The 20128-nt window shown below is 42.1% G+C and overlaps 1 protein-coding gene and 1 non-coding gene across 2 annotated transcripts; one reads left to right on the top strand and one right to left on the bottom strand.

Moving 5' to 3' along the window:
• Positions 1–688: 688 nt before the first annotated feature.
• Positions 689–2793, bottom strand: LOC116657823 (antileukoproteinase-like). The gene is made up of 3 exons (XM_032461243.1): positions 2639–2793; positions 1553–1714; positions 689–928 (listed from the first exon to the last, which is right to left on the bottom strand). Exons 1-3 carry the CDS (start codon positions 2721–2723, stop codon positions 906–908), a joined length of 270 nt encoding a protein of 89 aa, XP_032317134.1. The 5' UTR covers positions 2724–2793; the 3' UTR covers positions 689–905.
• A 7080-nt stretch (positions 2794–9873) lies between these two features.
• On the top strand, positions 9874–9945 carry TRNAS-GGA. Its single transcript has one exon. It is a non-coding gene; the product is annotated as a tRNA-Ser (tRNA).
• Positions 9946–20128: the final 10183 nt, after the last annotated feature.

The raw sequence follows: 20128 nt of genomic DNA, 5'->3' as shown, positions 1-20128 counted from the left end.
AATATTTACTTCTTTTTTGTTTGCTTGTTTAACTTTCACTTATTCTTTCTTTTTTTTTTAAAAATTATTGAAGTACGTCAGTTTACAATTTTGTGTCAGTTTCTGGTGCACAGCATAATAGTTCAGTCATACGTATACATACGTGTATTTGTTTTTGTGTTCTTTTTTCATTCTAGGTACAAGATATTGAATATCGTTGCAAATATAAACTTGTTTATCAAATATTTACTTCTAGGCTATCATTTACCTTTTGACTCTTTGTGTTTGTCAACTTTGAAATTGATGTAGTCAAATTTGTTGTTTTCTTAACTCTCTGCGCCGTGCTTACCCTGAGGTAAGTCTAGCATCTATTGAGCACCTCTTATGTGACAATCACTGGGCTATTCCTTTCACGTGCTGTCACCTCTAACCCTCATAACTTTATGAAATTGGCACTGCTATTATCATTTTTATGTTAGAGATGACAAAACTGAGGCTCAGTGGGACAAAGTTGTTGCCCCAAATCTCAGAGCCAGTCACCAACAAGTACAGGATGTAAACCCATTATCTGCTTGGTTCCAGAACACTCTCTTCGTTCTATTCTAGAGGTCTGGGGAGAAACCCCACACAGGCAGATATTTTACTCTTTATCTCACCCCTCATATCCTAGACCAGATCCACTGAGTCAAAAAAGATGGAAATGCAGAGAAACTCTTGTACACTTATTTATTCACTAATCAACAGACATTTCCTGTTGTGTGCCAAGCCTCACGGTGGATGCTGGGAGTACAGAGATCAAACAGGCCAAAACTTGGCCCCCAAGGAGGTATTGGTCACAAAGCCACATCTTCATCCAGCTGTTCGCATTTTTTTCCAACCTTGGGGAAAATGGAATCCTAGATCACACAGACCAGGAAGTCCTAATCTCACTGAACTGGTAAGAATAAATCTGTGGAAAGAAAAGAGTGCAGAACCTTAGCAGAGAAACAACTGCAGTGACCCTTACATCCTTCCTACCGAGAGGGTCCTTCTGCCACCAGGCCCGAAGTCCCTCAGGGTAAGTAGAGAGAGAGCTCGGTGCTGGAATGATTGAAACAGCACTGGTCTTTGACCTATGAAGCAGGAGCAAATCCAGGCTTTTCAATGTCCCTACTGATAAAATGAGGGCATTAGGCCAGATCTCATCTGGTAAAAACAAAGCCACAACCCAGAGGCTTGACCCACCCCCAGATACCACCCATCCCCGTCTCTACCCTGTGCATGGAAATCAGTTCTTCCCCAACCTCAGGACCCAAACTGAGGCCATGCATGTCTCGAGACTCCTTTCCACCAAGGGGACCCCAAAGAGGGTTGTAAGTGTCTGACAGACAGACTGATTCATTAACTGATTGACCAGCTGGCTGCTTGCCTGGCTCACCAGCTGACCAACGGACTACTGGAGAATACAGGGGTTGGAGGAGCCCTGACCCCACCCTCCAGCTGAGTTCAGAGGACCCCCCTGTACTTCTTCAAGATGCATGTCCACAAGTTCAAATCTCTCTGGTCCCCCTTTTCCAGGACTCTACTTCCTCACCTGGCTCTGATGTGCCTACAGGATCCAAACATTTGATGCCACAATAGTCGGGGCAACATTTTTGCTTCTTTGGACACTGCCAGTCACTCTGGCATTGAGGGGGTTCATATACAAGACACATTGCAGGACGTCTGAAGGGGCAGTCTCCACGTTTAGCTTTTTCTGAAGGGTAAGAACAAAGGAGGAAGAGGAAAAAGTTGCTGAGTCTTGACCACAATTCTGGACAAGGAACCTACTTCCCAGGAGAGGAGAGAAACCTAATCCAAGTGGTGAACCCCAAAGGATTGGAGGGAGCAGTTAGAATCCCAGTTTAAGGCAGGTGTGGGGCAATGCCAAATTAAGCCAACCACCCTATAAAGAGGGAGTCAATGGCACAAAAAAGAATGTATAGATGATGATGTGGTGTTAGATGATTTAAGGAGACTTTGAAGAGTTTGCCAATTTCCATGGCGCAAATATTCCCACCATGGCTAATTTCAAGCTACCAATGTGACATCAGCTAGTTAACAAAAGTCTTGAAAATTTCACAATCAGCCACTGCAAGCCAGGATAAGCCAGCTCTGGAAAGCGGTTGAATAAAGCTCATAGTCAGGTGTTCCTGGACCACGGTTGGCTGGGAAAGAGGCAGAGATGGGGAGTGAGAGCAGGAGAGGCAACCCATTAGAGATTAAAAGAAAGAGAACAGGTCAACTGAGAAGTAAACGGGGAAAGAGTGACTATTAAAAAAGAAATACTAAGAAAAAAGAGAACAATTTGGAAAATCGAAACAGATGGTGACCAAAATAATGTGACAGAGAAAAAGGAAAACAAAACAAAACAAACCCAGTAAAGAAGGAACTATTAGAGAAAGAACATACAGACAAGGGCTGGAGTAAACAGGTCCATGTGGTGAAAGGCAGATTTTGGGACGTGCAGAATCTCTCTTAGTTGAAGTCCTCCAAGGGTGCTTGAAATTAGGGGCCACAGGCCAGACCATTGGAAAGGTGGCTTCAAGTTCAGCCCCCAGGCTGCAAGGAAAGGCTATTCCCACCCTGAGCCATCACTGACTCTGGCACCTGGATATGGCCTGAGAGACCCCCTACTCACCTTTGCTGGCACCTTCCACAGCCCAGGACATCAGGAATCCAGAGGCAAACATCACCAGGAGGATGGCAAGGCTGTAGGACTTCATAATGAGGGTAGGTTGGGACTGTGGTGATAGGTGCTGGCCTCATCCTTTATACCTCCTCCCATGGGTGTGGTCCCACCAGAAGTGCCCTCAGCCCTCCCAGCTGCTATTTCATAAGGCAGGAAATTCACGTGAGGACAGCGCCCCCACACCCAGAATGTTGACAGCTCTTTCCAGCCCTTAGGCAAGAGCCCGAGACCTGGGAAGGGGAACCTAGGATTCGGAGGGGGACGTGTCGCCAGGTTGGTCAGGAAGCCATTCTGAAACACCTTAGGGGACCCTGAACCACGGGCCTTGGGGATGGGGTGAGGGGAGGGGCAAAGAGGGCAAAACAGAAGGACTTTACAATGAAGCTTCTTAGAAACCTGGAACAGTCAGAGAGCTGTGTCCTCTCAAAGTGCCCTGACTTTCCCACACCCCTGGACTCTTGGCCACACTGCTGCCAGATTGCTCGGGTCATTCCTTTCCCTCGGCGTCAGGTGACATGTTCTCTCGCTCTCTCCTGACTCATTTTGAGGTAACACGTGCAGCGCCAGTCACACAAAGGATCCTTGGTGAATGACAAGTGAAGAGAGGACAGCAATCAAAACCACTTTGGGCCTCAGCCTTCCCAGCTGTGAAGTGGGAACAATAATAATAACTGACCAGGTCACTGAGGAGGATTTGGGATAAAAAGGGTGGAAGGACATTGAAGAGGGAACACACTTCCCCTTAGCCCTGCGGCTGGAAGTGAAGTTGATGTGAATCGAATCACATTTGAGCCACTTTTCCTGAGATAAACTGAAGGGGCTCTTTCCAGCAGTCATCTGAGCAGTCAGTTAAAAAAGAAGTGCCATTTAACACGTTCAAAAAAGTCTCCCAAGTTACCCGCACTCTCTTTCATGATTATACTGAAGGTTCTCATCTATTGAACATTGACTATGTGGTGAGAAGTTTGTATAGGACAGTTCTAAATATCAAAAGAAAGCCTATTAAGAAGAAACAAAGGGGGAAAAAGGCATGAAATACAGAAAATAGAATGTAGGGGAGGAAAAGAAGGGAGTCCCCACTGATAATGGTGAGAGAAGATTCCAGAGTGACAGCTGAGTGCCAGGAATACAGACAGAACAAACTAGTGGTTACCAGTGGGGAGAGGGAATTGGGGAGGGGCTATGTCAGGGTAAAGGGTTAAGAAGTACAAATTATTTTGTATAATAAATACTTAGAGGTACTTATTATGTATAAAATAAGCTACAAGGATATATTGTACAACATGGGGCAATATATTTTATAATAACTATAAATGGAGTAAAAACCCTCAAAAATTGTGAATCACTATATTATGCACTTTTAACTTATATAATATTGTACATCAACTATAGTTTAACAAAAATTTTAAAAGAAATTTGGGAAACATTAAAAATAAAACCATTGCAAAATTTGCCATTAAAAAAAGAAAAAAATAGAGAGAGCTACCAGCCCAGATTGGAGGGAGTCAGAGGGCTCCAGGAAATTCATTTTTTGGAAGGTGAAATTAATAGAACATCTGGCACACACATTCACATCTGTTCACACATGGAGAGGTGATTTTAGCAGCTAGGGAAGATTTTGTGGTTGAATAGGTGAGGTGTACATAGAAAACCATGCAAATGCAAAACATGACAGATGGGAGTTGGAGGATAAAGACCTCATCTCTCTCTTCCAGGGTGGGGAATCCCTAGGCAGATTCTATACGATCCGCCAGAGGTTCCCAGCAGGATGAGCCCCGGTGGTCTGCAGCAGTAGACTTCTCATCACTGCACCGTTTTTTGGCTTCTTTCCATTCCCTGTCTCACAAATCCATTCTCTGAAAAATGCTTCCTGGATCGCTTCCCCCCCAGAATTGTTTGTGCTCAAATGATTGCCTCAGGGTCTGCTTTCAGGAGAACTCAACCAAAGATATTCCAGCATGTAACTCAGTAACAGGCACGTGTGGGCAGCCACTGTCGTCAGAACCAGGACGACATATTTATATAGTTTGGGAATCTGACACCATAGTCTGTGTTGGGTGAATGTGACAATGAATGATTCATTGCGTGAACCAAGGAGGCCGCTGAGATGACCTATTAGCCATGCTTCAATCCCTCCCTCCCAATTTGTGGTCGTCATTGGGGACACTCACGTGTGTCCAAATTTGTACACTGTTCCTTTCACAATTTGGAAAAAGTTCTCTGCAAAATTCCAATCATCTCTAAGGGGAGTTGTTGAGGGACACGGTGGGTTGGTGCGTGGGAGGTAAAAGAACTTACCGGAGACAAAGAAAAGCTTAAGAAACAAAGGAAAATTTAATAGATACTCTACTGTAGGCAACAGCGGGCCACACAGGCAAGAGGAGCAGTGTGCACACTGGGGTGAATGTGTAGGGTCTGTGACTAGGGAAGGGGTTGTGCACACGGGTGGGGGCTGCGTGATCAGCTTGTTCACAGGTAACTGGTTACAAGTGAGGTAAGACTTGACAGGGGCTATTCTAAGTAATAAGAGTTATGGGGGAGGGTATAAATCAAGTGGTAGAGTGCATGCCTAGCATGTGCAGGGTGCTGGGTTCAATTCCCAGCGCCGCCTCTAAAAATAAATAAATAAATAAATAAACCTACCCCCCACCACCACCCAAAAAAAGACAACAAACAAAGTAGGACTTATGACTCTGGTAAGAGCGGGGTGTGTAGTGAGGCCTATCTGCCTGGGGTAATGTGAGTTTAGCCATTTCTTGGGACCGTTAGTTCTGCTAGGGCAAGAACATGTCAAGGAAAAATGCTCTTCCATCTTCTTGTGAGAGAATGCAGGCACACAGGGGTCCAGGAGTCTGGGGTTAAGGATGGTAGTCAGCTCCAGGCACATGGAGAGCCCAGGAATGGGGTTTGGGGTGTTATGGACTGGACTTCTAAGAACATTAGCCGGCTCCACAGCCAAGGAAGACCCCTTCACCCGGAGGCTGGCTGCTTGAGATAGTGACCTTGTGCCAACAAGCTGGTGGTGGGCGACAGGGCAGAAACCTGCTGAATCGAGCCAGAAGCTAGAGACTGGGAAATATGGTGAAACCAAGGGAGGGACACACCAACCACACCCCGCTGTCTCTACCAGTGACAATGAATGACAACTGTGGCTGTCAGATCTCCTCCCATCAGAAATGAGCTTCACAGCTGAATTCCTTCCTGTGATGGGGCTTTTCCCTCCCCAGCACTTTCCAGATGGATCTTTTGAAGTTTATGTAAGGTTGGAACGCCCTCTCAAACATTCCCACAATTTTATTGAGTCTGTGGAAATAAAGTTGTACAGTGTTATGCCACTGAGACTTCACAATTATTTCTTAATGCAGCACTGAATACATGAATATTAATCCTAGCATGATTCTCTGTGTACGTGGATGTGTATTTGGCCTCATAAATAATCATGTATGCAATCAAAATAGGACATCTGTTTTCATACAACAGATTGACAAGAGTTTTAAAGTCTGACAATATATCATTGAATAAGTTATGGGGAAACAGAGACTCATATACTGCTGACAGGAGGGGAAACTGGTCCATCCCTTTGGCAGAGTTACTTGTTTTTTTCTACCAGAACCACCTAGCTTTGCCAAAAGGGAAAACTTAAAAGCAAATTGAATTCTGAGTATTGTCAGGGAAGAAGAAAATTTCTTCTACCCTTCTAGGTTCTTCTGGCTGGTCTATGAATTAAATTGACATGAGACAGATGAACAGGAGAAACTCAAACAAAAATTTAATAACATATATCCACGGGAGAGACTCAGGAACACCCGAGTAACTCGCCAAAATCACTGAGGACTTCACCTTAAATATCATCTTCAGCTAAAGACAAGGAGGATGTTGGCGACAGTGGTTTGGGACCTCAAAGAGGAGGAAGACAGTTCATGTGGAGATGGAAAAGCGAATGTTCAGTAAACAAGTTTGAGGGGGGTACATACAGGAACATTGGGACACAGAGAGGAATTTTAACAGACTTTGCTGGGTTCCTTCTTGTCTACACACCCAATTCCTTCTCCAGTTCACCTCTGGAACAGGTCCTCTCTCTACATTTCTTCCAGGCAGATAGGGGGAAGGTCAAAGATTCTTCCTGAATCTTTTGGGTCTTAAAAACAATCAGCCTAAATTAATCTTCATGCCAAAGAGATGTAATTTGAGGTGGCAAATTTTGCTCACCTATGACATATATAGCTTAGGGGAAAAATACATCTGCAGGTAAGAGGATTCATCTGGAGGAGGGAGAGTCTATGTTTCCCACCCACTCCCAGCCACCCAGACTCCATGAATCACAGATGCTGGGTATACAGAGAGAAGCAGGTGTTTTACTCACTCTCTGATCAAAACACATTTTCTGGGCCCAGCCTTTTCTGGGTGCCAGGGATACACAAGACCAGGCACAAAGGAAGTATTCATGGTAGAACCAAGGCTTCAGTTTGGAATGCCTGATATTTGACCTACTCAAAGCTACTCTCTCTTCCAGGGCTGGTACCAAAGATGTCTGAGATGGGAGCACTGCCCCAAGTGCCTGCCTTGAACACTGTTGTTGCCATGCCCAGGTTCCTTCAATACCTTTGATTGTCTCTGGATGGCTATGACCCAGATTAGTGTTTTGCGACTAAGGGCTCACTTGGAGACTTTCTTCAGGGGCGTGTCTCTGAGCTATTGTAGCCCCCTTGTCCAGACAGACAACCAGAAGTACCCAGAAGTTTATGTCCTCTCCTGTCAGCTCTTAGGTAATGTCTTGTTGCAGCAAAGTGTGTTACAGCTCAGTGTTACAGCTCAGTTGTGACAGCAACCTGGATCCTGACAAGAGATCAAGCAGCACTCAGAGGGTTGGAGAACTCAGGTTTATTACACTGGCAAGTCCATAGGAGTTAACACTCCAAGCTCTGGACCCTGTCTGTAGGTTTACACAGGCTTTTATAGGCTGCCAGTCTAGACTTTGCAACATCATGTGCAAATAAGGTGGAACAAAGTGGACCAATCAGGAATGAGCTTTTTAGAAATGGACCAATCAGGAGTGAGCTTTATGCAAACGAGGTGTTACAAATGGACCAATGAGGAGTGAGCTTAGGGAGCTAATAGACTCTTAGGGATAAGTTCCACTTTCCTAGAAGCAAGCCCTTTTACAGAAGCAAAAAGCAAGATAATGCTGCCGGGCCAGGGAACCAGATGGCACTGGCAGGAAAGCAGTGGCCCTGCCTGTGGGTCTTGCTGGTCTTTTCAGGGGGCTTCCCACACTAGTCTGACCAGGATGGGAGTACAAAATCCCCACTTTATGCTTCAGAGATCCCTGCGGGATTGGCCTGAGGCTGGGACTCCATCTGAAATCAAACCATTGTTTGGTTTCTTTCCCTCATTCCCTTACCAGTTTCTCCTGGGTGCCCTTGAGCCCTTGGCTCAAGTGTGTTTCTAGGAGAACCCACCTAGAGAGTGACTCCATGGGGCTCTTGGAGAAGGACTGGGAGTGCAGGTTAATACTGAAGGGCAGGGAACCTGGCAGAGGTAACAGGGCTGAGAGACCCTTCCTTGGTCTAGACTGAGTGGAAGATGGACTGGGGACAATGAAAGAAGCCTGGACCTCGTCTTTAGCTTTCATGAGGGAACACACATGTGCCCACATGTGCCTGTGGGCCTCAAGGTTTCCCTGGCACTAGCTGTCCTTCTGTCACAGGGAAGAACAAGTGTGACTCCATATTAGATCTGTTCCTTTGGCTCTAACCCTGTGCTCTGTTTCCTGTGCTGAGTCATGCTGATTCTGTACCTTTTATAAAAGAATGCTGCCTATAGCCTGAAATACACAAGATAGCCCGTTCTCAAGGTTCTGATCTTTAAGGGTGTAACACTTTTCCATTCATCTGGAGATTAAATATTACAGAACAGAGGATAACATTTGTTGGAGGTTTACAGGAACATCATGACCTGACCTAAGTGGACAGCTACAAAAACAAAGGATTCTGACACCAAGAAGTTTGCACCAACCAACCACACACCCTCCCCTTTTTAGTATAAAAGGATCCTGAATTCTGACTTGAGGAAGATGGTTCTCCAGGACTTCAGTCCCCCATCTTCTCAGTCTATCGGCTTTCCGAATAAAGTCGTTATGACTTGCCCCAACATCTTGTCTCCTGATTTATTAGCCTGTTGTGCAGTGAGCAGAACGAGTTTGCAGTTGGAACCACTTCTTCTATTGGTGCAGGGGATAGAGTCTCCCGCCCTTGCCAGACACTCCTGGACATTTTCCAGACTTCACGTCAACTGGACAAAGCAGAGGTGCAAGTTACAGGAAGTCCTGGTTGCTGCCTTCATGCTGCAGAACCCCAGCCCTAGGTCAGAGCTTTAGCAAAGGAATCAATCCCTTCTACATCTCAGGCCCCAAATTGAGCCTCCTGGAGGATCAACTGATTCGTTCTCACCAGTGCCCCCTCAAGCAGTGCTGGTAGATGAAGGAAACAATTTACTAGGAAAATGTCATTTACCCCAAGAGACATAGAAAGTGAAAACAGACCAATTTCTATAGAAGCAATAGACATTATTGAAAAACTCTCCCATGTGGTTCCACAGGGGCTGCTCTATAAGCCTTCGAAGACACGTCATTCCAGTGCTGCTCAAATGACTCCCAAGGAAAGGAAAAATAATTTTCCAGTTCTTTTTATGAAGTGTAATATTGACCCCCTCCAAACTTGGCAAAAATTACATAAAAAGAGAAAACTACAGATCAATTTCACTAACGAATATTAACTCAAAAATCCAAAATAAAATTTAGTAAGCAGAATACAAAATATATTTTAAAAACTAATTCATCACAACCAAATGAATACAAGATGATTAAATATTAAGAAATCCTCAATATAAAGTATTATATAAATATATCTAAGGAGAAAAAAAGTGATAGAATTTATTCTCATAGATGCTACAAAGAACTTCAGAAAAGTACACACTCATTTATTACTTTTAAGAACTGTATATATTTTTGATAAACTAAAAGCTTGACTAACACCTTCTTAATGGAGAAATGAAAAGGCTTTTCCATTAAGATTAAGAAGAAGGTGGGGATAGCCACTAACTTCATTATTATTTCATACTGTAATGGAAGAAATAGCCAATATAGATTTAAAAATTAGACACATAAAAGTTAGAAATTGGGGTAGGGGGGTATAGCTCAGTGGTAGAGTGCATGCTTGGAATGCATTAGGTCCTGGGTTCAATCCCCAATACCTCCATTAAGGGGAAAAAACAAAGAAACAAACAAAAAGTTAGAAATAAAATTATCATTGTAGACAGCATGATCGTGTATGTATAAAAGACAAAGATTCCAAGTTAAATCTCGTGTGTATAAACAATGAAATCATTCAACAATATTCTATATTATCATATAAAAATCACTGATGCTCTTACATATAAACAAGAAGTTAGAAGATTTAGTGTAAGAGAGTATCTCATTTATTATACAACAAAAATTTTAAACACTAGAAATAAACACCATAAGAAATTATCAAAATTTTAAAACACTTCTGAAAGACTTAAAAGTATACTTGCATGAGAAGACATCTCTTGTCCTCGGATGGAATGATTCAGCATAATAAAAATGTCAAATTTCTCCCAGTTAATTTAATATGACCTCAGTAAAGTACCAATATTTTTTTTTTCCTTCCAGGGCTTAGAGAGGCTGATTCTAAATTCATATAAAAAGTAAACAAGCAAGAAAGCTAGGAAGCTCCTAAAAAAGAAAAGCATCAAAAAAGACTGGCCTTACAGCACATTAAAAGATACTATAATGCCATTACAGTTAAAGTATTGTGGTATTACTGTTTGACTAGAAAGTTACACATTGAAACCATACTGTTTTCTGCCTTCCAGCCTGGCAAAAATTCAAAAGCTTGACAATAAACTCCATCAGCAAGGCTGTGAGGAAACAGTTTCTCAGACATAGCTGGTAGGAATCCAAAATAGTGCAGTTCCTGAGGATCGGAATTCAGCAATGTTTAACCAAAATACAGATGTTTTTATCCCTTCCATAGTCTCACTTCTAGGAATCTACCCTGAAAACAGATGTCAACAAGCATGCTAACATAATTTGTGACCTCATTTGTAATACCCAAGGACTGCTTATCTGTGCAGGACAAGGAAATGGGATAAATAAACTATGATCTAGCCACACAAAAGAATATTATGATATTATTAAAAAAATAGAATGAGGACGTTCTCTGTGAGCACAGATGGAGTGATTGGCAGGTATACTGTTCAGTGTAAACAGGCATAAAGTAAGCTAACCTTCAGGTAAGACAAAAGCAAATAAGAATACATATGTATTTTTTTCAAATGAAAACATAAGAAGGATGCACCAGAAAGGAATAAAATTGTTACCTATAGGGGTTGAGTGGAAGTAGAGTGAAACCTAGGGATGGGAAAGACTTCTATGACTGTGTCTTTTTATGTAATTTTGATTTTCCTCCAGCTTTATGGAGACATACTTGACATGTAACATTATGTGATTTTAAGGTGTATGATGTGACAATTTGATACACTTATCTACTGTAAAATGTTTACCACAATAAGATTAGTTAACACATTCTTTATTTCACATACTTACCATGTTGTTGTATTATAGTGAGAACATTGAAGCTCCACTCTCATAGCAACTTTCAAATGTACAATCCAGTTTTGTTAACTGCAATCACCATGCTGTCCATTCTTATCTGAAACTTACTCATCTTTCGTGGGGAACGTATTCATTTTGTGCCTGAAAGTTTATGCTCTTTGACCATCTCCCATTTCCCCTACCTCTCAGCCTCTGGCAACCACCATTCTAATTTCTGTTTCTATGAGTTCAATGGTTTTAGATCCCACGTATAAGTGAGCTCATACAGTATTTATCTTTCCCTGTCTGACTTGTTTCACTTAGCATAATGCCTTCCAGGTCCGTCCATGTTGTTGCAAATGCTAGAATCTCCTTTTTTATGGCTGGATAATATTCCGTTGAGTACATGTACAGCGTCTTTTTCATCCATTCATCTGTCAATGCACTTAGGTTGCTTCCATGTCTTGGCTATTGTGAGTGTTGTTGCAATGCACGTGGGAGAACAGATAGGTTTTCTAGACAGCGATTTTATCTCGTTTAGATAAATACCCAGAAGTAGGATTGCTGGATCATATGGTAGCTCTATTTTTAATTTTTCTAAAATTTCCATACAGTTTTCCATAGAGGCTGCACCAATTTACATTCCCACTGACAGTACATGAGGATTCCCTTTTCTCCACATCGTTGACATTTGTTATTTTTTGTCTTTCTGATGACAGCCATTCTAACAGATGTGAGGTAATAGCTCGTTGTGGCTTTGATTTGCATTTTCCTGGTGATTCGTGATGTTGAGCAGGCTTAGAGGAGAAAGAATTCAGAGATCACACAGATCGGGGATCAGGCGTAGAAGCACTGCTTTTGTGATCCTCAGGTTCTGTGCCCGGAAGACAGTGAGAGATGGTGTTGAAAGGCAGAGGCTCTGTTGAGGGTTACATGTGGGCCCGCTCCCTGCCCAGAAGGGCGGAGCTCCAGGGGACTTAGGCTGCACTGAGGGAGAATGATGGCAGGTGGACCATAGGTCTGAGCCTGGACCTTCTTCCGACTTCCTTAGGGACAATGCACCACTTCCAGTACTCGCCCTTCAAGCTCTGTCAGTGCTGAGTACCATTTTTGCAAGAGTTTGGAGGGTGGGCATCTTACAAGTGCCTCTCATCTCTGAACAATTCCCAGGCTTTGCCTGAACTGGAGAGAGCAGGTCCAGTGCTTGAGACCCTCTTGCTGTCCATGACCACAGCCCAGCCTTACACTGCTCCATAGAAACTAACCCCCCAGCCTACACCCGTCCCCAAACTGAGACCTAAGCACCTCACGAAGGAAGGTCCGAGTCCTTTAATCCAATGCGCCCCCTAGTGGCGGCTGACCTGCAGTCAGGCTGTCTATCCGTTCTAAGAGCAGATCAAATGACCAATAAGGTTGACAAGGTTGGCGTGGCTGAGACCTAGCTAGGCCCGCCTAATCCCCGAGCTGATCCAAAGGGAGTCCCCACCAGCACCCCAGGGCTCTCTGCCCTCAGCCTCAAGTCGTTGCCCCTTCCTTGTAGGTAGGCCCCTCTGGCAGGTTCAGAACGGCTGTAGGATCCCCGCGCTGCCTGCACCAGCACTAGGACAGCACTGCTACTTCCCCGAGCACTGCGCGTCACCCGGGCACCGCGGGGGCGGACAGACCCCGCAGCAGTGAGCGGGTACGGGCCGGGGGAGGGGCAGCTTCAGTTCTCTCTCCCTCGGAGGAGAAGCAACGCAGACAAGGAAGGAGGTGGATTTGACAAGGGCACAAGAGATCATCTTTCTGGGAGGGTGAAAGCACTCCTCAGAGACCAAAGGAAGGCATCTGCTTTCCGGAGGACCCCAGCTAACCCGATCACTTGTTTGTTTTGGTTTGAATTGTTCAGGCAGTGAAGGGAAAGGCAGTGGGGAGGAGAAGATTAGGAAAAGAAAGAACATGTTTTTGTTTTTGTTTTTATCATAGACATTACTATCAAATAAAGAGGGTTATTAGATTCTACTAGAAGCATTAAAAAGAGTGAGGTCTCCGTTTTATTTAAATGACAATAGTCACCATATACCTGAAAATGTATCACTTGCAATGATACAAATAATGATGAAAAAATACTATATGTCGACTTAGAACATTCTAGGAAATAAGTACTTCTTCAAAAATTAAAGATATATGTGTCAAGGAAAATACATTAACAATTTAAAAAATGTATATAATTTTACAAGGTTACTTTCCATTTAGTTATTTCAAAATATTGGCCATGGTTCCTGTGTTGTCCGCTACATCCTTGAGTCTGTCTTATACCCAATAGTTTGTTCCTCCCACTCCCCTACATCTATATTGCTCCACCCCTCCCTCCCCTCTGGTAAACACTAGTTTATTCTCTATATCTGTGAGTCTGCTGCTTTTATGTTATATTCACTAGTTTGTTGGAAAAATACCTTTTTGGAAGATGTCTCTCCAAGACCTGAAATCCCTGTGTGATCCCAAATAAGACTGAATCACATAAACAACAAAATCCTACTGTGTATCACTGGGAACTATATCCAGTATCTTGAAATAACCTATAGTGATAAAGAATATGAAAAAGAATATATGTATATGTTTGACTGACTCACTATGCTATACACCGGAAACTAACACAACATTCTAAATCAAATATACTTCAATAAAAAAAAAAAAAAAGAAGACTCAATTCCATAGCAGAAATGAGAAAATGCAAGGCTAAATAAATAACACTTCATTATTAGGTAGATTAGAGCCTCAAACCCCAAACTAAGATTCAGGTTTGCTAAGCAGGGCCAGAGACAGGATTTCCTTTTTCTGGTTAATGACAGCCTAAATTTTAGACCCTAAAGTAGCCTAGAGCTCAGGCCACGTCCTGGTCTATTTCCAGCCCGATGTCCCAAATCCAGTCCTAGATCATACTCCTCCCACACGTGGAAAGGCCACCAGCAGTAGTACCAGAGACAATGTAGCAAAAAGATTTGCCCCTCCTCCTCAGGGTAAGAATGTCCCTCTTTCATCGGATCCAAACACAGAAACTATGACTCAAAAAATGCCCTTGGAAGCTAACAAACAGAGGATCTGAGTGTCAGGGGACATTAAAAAAACCTATCAGAAAAACAAAGTGCAGGAACTGGTCAAAACTAAATGTGAAACAATGACTCCATCCTTTTTCACAAACCCTTAAAATCTCCCACAAAAGACTGAAGACAGAGAAAGGGGGTGGAGGAGGGAGAGAGATCCAGTAGTTATAGATTTTCATATAGTTTTTTTTTTACTTTTAAAATGTTTATTTTCTGTGCTGTACACCAGAAATTGACACATTCCAACTGACTGTACTTCAATAAAATAAAATGAAATAAAATGTTTGCTTTCTAGTTAGTGGCAGAAAATAATCTATACTGTGCCAAAACAATCTGAAAATTAAGAATTATATAGTGGCTACAGAAAAAATTTCTATCTCCGTATTAAATGTTTATTAAATTTTCTATGTCCATATTAAACTAAATTCGTTGCTTAATTCTTCCCAAATAAGACAAGGTAATTAAGGCTTTCAGAAACTCCTTTTTAGAATGGGCAACAATTATATCAGAGAAGAATGGTCAGATTTTCATGTAGTTTTAAATAGACAGCACTTTATTTCTTTGTGTTGCTTTCATACTGAGAAGCATTTAACCCCTGAGGAAAGGAAATTCGGGGAATGAGGAGAACATGGAAGACTTGGAGATGAATTACCCAAGTCTGAGCCTGGACCACCCAGCGTCTTCTCGGGCCTGGTTAAGGAGGGGTTTCTGCCTGGGAAGAGAAGAGAGAATCAGAGATGTGGGGAGCTATAAACTATGCAGGGAACACGCACTGGGTCCCATGACCACTGTGGTCTGAATCCTGCCAGGTACTCGCCTCCCAAGAGCGCTGAGATGTGCTTCCAAGGAATCAGGGATCAGAAATTCTAGGCAACCCACTCTAAAGAATTATAATCTCAGAATCCCTTTCCTCACTGTTTAAATGTGAAGAGGAATGTGATCCCTTCCGGCGAGCTATAAGAAAACACAGTGGCAACGGAAAGTAACCATGATAGAAATTCAATAATAGCTGAGACGCTTAGAGATAATCTTATCCACATCTCCCCATCATTTCACAGGACAAAGATGCCCATTACATGAAAGAAACTGCATTTTTCTGAGGAAGGAGGTCTATTGGGCCTCTCTCTTGACTCACCTTGAGGCAAATTTCAGGGCAGAGCTTAATTGAAAAGCTCTTATCGCAATGATTTCTCAGGGCACTGACAGCCCTCGACTCCCTCTGGGGGCGCCTGGCTCTTTGGGAACGTTTCTGGGGCAAAGTTGAGCAGGGTAGATGCAGGGATTCTCACCTCAGTCCAAAGTCGACCACGGATCCATACACTGAAGTCTACAGTTGTAGAAACAACACTTCTTGGAGCCTTTGCAACCTCTATCGCGCCGGCACAGAGGTAAGAGGGTGAAAGGGCAGGTCAGAAAAAACTCTGGGCAATATCCAGGTTTATTGACATCTGAGGGAAAAATGCCAGAAGTGAGGTGGGGGCACCAGAGCATCAGTGCCATCTTGTCCCCTGGACTCCTCGGAGGATGGGTACCCCCAACCCCAACCACACAGAGGACCGCCACGCCCTCCATGCACCTTTCTGAAATCCAGGCTGTGCCGTGTGGAGGCAGAGCAGGAGGAAGATCATCGTGAGCGCAGAGAGGCTGCTCAGCTTCATAATGTGAGAAACGTGTGTGGGTGAACGCTGAGGCTCCGTCTCTGTTTATATCGTCTCTGGCAGGGAACCGCCAGCAGGGGGCTCTCTAGTTCCCAGGGCCCAAGGTCAAAAGCCCCTGAATTTGACCAGGAAATATCAGCCCTCCTACCCCAAGAAAAAGGCACTGTAATAACCTCGGGGGCATAACTTCTGAGAGCCCACAAGTCCTCCCTCTTCTTCAGGGAGTGTCGAGACTGGACTGGCCCCCAATGATTCTTGCTTTACGCAGTGGATTTGGAGGCAAGAGGAGGGGTTTGTCTTTCCCAGGGCATTTATCAGATCTGGCAAACTCCGCCTTCTCACTATGTGTCCGGGACCATTTAAACCCCACTCCTCCCAACCGATATGAGAAATGGGCACATTTGAGGAGTTTACTTTGAATCCAATAACATTTGAAACACACGCAGGCACAAAGACAAGATAAGGAGCTATTAGCAAAATCGCATCTAGATTTATGGAGAATAAGAGCATGCGCTGGGCACTGCACAAGTTTAAGTTGTATGATGAGTGGTTTCTGCTTTAAAACACGTGTCTTTATATTTCCATGACTTTGTATAAATTTTATTTGTTAATTAGGTGAAAGGTCTACCTTGAGGTCATTTGGGAATGTGAAACCCAGATGGAAAAACCCTTCTGGCTCTTTCTGGCACTCCTGTAAAGTGTGTATTGTTTCTACTTGCTTGGTGGCAAAGAACATATCTATCTTAAGCAATGGTGAGAAACAGATTTAGGGATGCACACAGGGGAATTGGTACCAGATGGGGGAGGCAGAAAATGCTGAGAAAAAACATGGCTCCTGGAGCAGCAACTCTGTCCACTGACTCCTCGCCTGCCTTCCTTTCCTCCCCACCCTCTCTTTCTCCCATCCTCCCTCCCCTTCCTCTCGCTTTCAAAAAAATGTTACTAGCGATAATTGCTGCAAATTTTGGCATTTTACAAAAAGAACAACAGGTCTTAGTTGGTTTTCCATAGCACTGCAAATGCCCTTTTCTCTCTCTCTCCCTCCCTCCTTCTTTCCTTCCCTCCTTCCCTTCTCTCCTTCTTTTGCTCTGCTCTGTCTTCTTTCCATCTCTTCCTATAACTCTCCTTCCCTTCCTCTCTTCTTTTTTTTTAAGAAAGAAATTATATTCTATGGTCTTTCTTCTAAGTAAAGACAGTTTTAAAAAATTCAGAGTTAAGCTGCATATGAAAATTGTTTTTTTTACTGAGGTAAATTTGTTATATAGAAAAATTTAAATTTTTAGCATTATATAAATTATAATTTGATAATTGTGTACACTACAACGGGATCACCACCATAAGTCTAGTTAGCATCCATCACCATACAATTGATCCCCTTCACCCATTTTGCCCTCCCCTCAACCAACTTCCCCTCTGGTAACCACTGATCTGTTCTCTGCATCTATGACTTTGTTTTTGTTTTGTTTTGTTTTGTTTTAGATTCCACATATAAGTGAAATCATATGGTATTTGTCTTTCTCTGCCTAACTTATTTCACTTAGCATCATACGCTCTATGTCTATCCATGTTGCCACCAATGGCAGGATTTCCTTCTTTTTTATGGCTGAATAATATTCCATTGTATATAAACCACATCTTCTTTATCCATTCATCCACTGGTGGACACGTAAGTTGTTTCCATATCTTGGCTGGTATAAGTAATGCTACTGGAGTCTTTAGGGTTTTCTATATATAATATCATGTCATCTGTAAATAGTGACAGCTTTATTTCTTCCTTTTTGATTTGGATGCCTTTTATTTCCTTTATCTTGCCTAACTGTTATGGCCAGGGTTTTCAGTCCTATGTTGAATGAAAGTGGTGAGAGTGGGCATCCTTGTCTTATTTCTGATCTTAGAGGAAAAGCTTTCAGCTTTTCACCATTGGGTATAATACTAGCTGTGGGTTTGTCATATACGGTCATTATTCCAACAAGGAATAAACAGAGGAAATGTACCTCAACACCCAGTGTGTTGAGAGAGTGTTTATCATAAATGGATGCTGAATTTTGTCAAATGCTTTTTCTGCATCTACTGAGATGATCATATAATTTTTATCTTTTATTTTAGTAATTGGTATATCATATTGATTGATTTGCAGATATTGAACTATTCTTGCATCCCTGGAACAAATCACATTTGATCATGGTGTATAATCCTTTTAATATATTGTTGAATTCAGTTTGCTAATGATTGGTCAATAAATCCTAGATATGGTATCTTAATAGGGGAAGGAAAAGCTCCTCCTGGAAAAATCAAGAAAAAGAAAGAGACTGTCCGATGAAGACCTTCCTAAAGTAATAGTTACAGGCTGGCACGTGGGAAGGGACTTAAGCTTGTTGGAAATTTTCTGGTGTTTGAGTGTGTTTCCTACTTCGAGGGAGCCAGTGTTCTGGGGTAATGGAGCTGGGAGAGACCAGTGGTTCTCAATCACAGTGATTTTGCCCCATTGAGGACACTGGGCAATGTCTGGAGACGTTTTGTCACAGCTTAGGGGGATGATCTAGTCAGGGGAGGGCAGGAATGCTGCCAAACGTCCTAAGATGCACAGGAAAGCCCCGATCCCCACAAAAAAAGAAGTATCTGGCCCCAAATGTTAATAATGTCAAAGGTAAAATATCCTGGGTTAGACATATGGGGCCAGTATTTGTATTCATCAAGGACAATTCCCTTGGGGAAATTTAAGGACAGGAAAGACGTGATTGGGTGTTGAGTCCTCCCTGAAAGCAGCATCATCAAGCAGATGGTAGTCAGCTGTCCTTCTGAGTCTTAGCCTTTGTGAAATAGCTGTTCTTCCAGTGGCTTTTCTGCTCACAATACCAAAGGTCCTAATGCACAGATTCTAGATTCTCAGCAGAAGAACTTCAGCTCTTGGTGTTATTTAAATTTTTTTTTTTTTTTGCTTTTATTTATTTATTTATTTATTTATTTATTTATTTATTTATTTATTTATTTATTTTTAATGGGACCCAAGACCTTGTGCATGGGTTCTACCACTGAACTATACCCACTCTCCCTTGTTTTATTTTAAAAGTCTTTTTTTAAATCAGGAATTTGATTTGATTTTTAGTTTTCTTACTTTTTTAGAATCCATTGAGCATCTCAGGAATGTGTTTGAAACTCTTCTAATTGTAATTTCCCTTTGCAACTAATTTTTTTTGTAATAAGGGCCCTATTTCAAGTTGAAACCTGTTCATTTTATTTATTTTTAAAAATTTGTATTGAAGCATAGTTGATTTACAATATTATATTAATTTCAGATGTACAACATAGTGATGCAATATTTTTAATATTGCTACTCTATTTAAAGTTATTACAAAAAATATTGCTGTACAATATATCTCTGAAGTTGAAGCCTGTTTATGAAGAGACAAGTCATGTCTCACTCTACTTCAGGTGTTAAGTCCATCCCATAAAACTGTTTAAAATTTTCAAACTCTACTTTTAAAGGCTATCTTTATTTTATTACACTTTTGATTCTTTGTGCAATTTACCTTTGAGAGAAAGGCTTCTAGAATAACCCCAGTGTGTTTCCTTCTTTTCTGGTACTCTCCAGGCCATATTATATAATAAATTACTTTCTACCACAAATCAAATAACTTTCCTACAATCAATAACCAGCGAGAAAATATAGTAAAAGATAAGATCCCATTCACAAAAATGGATGCAATATTTCTTTTACTATAAATTTGATGTCATTGCAATAAAATAACCAATAGTTGGGGTTTGTAAATGATTTTAAATTATTCTAAACACCACCTGGTGAAGTCCGCATTTGGGATTTGCCAGGAAAATACTGCTGATAAATTATCATGGGAGAAAGAGTTACACAATGACACTTTTTTTTCCCTCTGCTAGACACTGTCAGAAATTTCATTTTAGTTTAAAATTTAATTTTAAATAGAGATATGATATATAACATTACATTAGCATCAGATGTACAACATGATGATTATTTACATACCCCGCAAAATGATCACCACAATAAGCCTAACAACCAATTTCAATGCCACTAAAGTTGTCATAAAAATATATCAACATAATTAGA

Source organism: Camelus ferus, chromosome 19, assembly GCF_009834535.1.
Source record: "Camelus ferus isolate YT-003-E chromosome 19, BCGSAC_Cfer_1.0, whole genome shotgun sequence".
Taxonomy (NCBI): domain Eukaryota; kingdom Metazoa; phylum Chordata; class Mammalia; order Artiodactyla; family Camelidae; genus Camelus; species Camelus ferus.
This window is presented reverse-complemented; position numbering and strand designations above follow the sequence as displayed.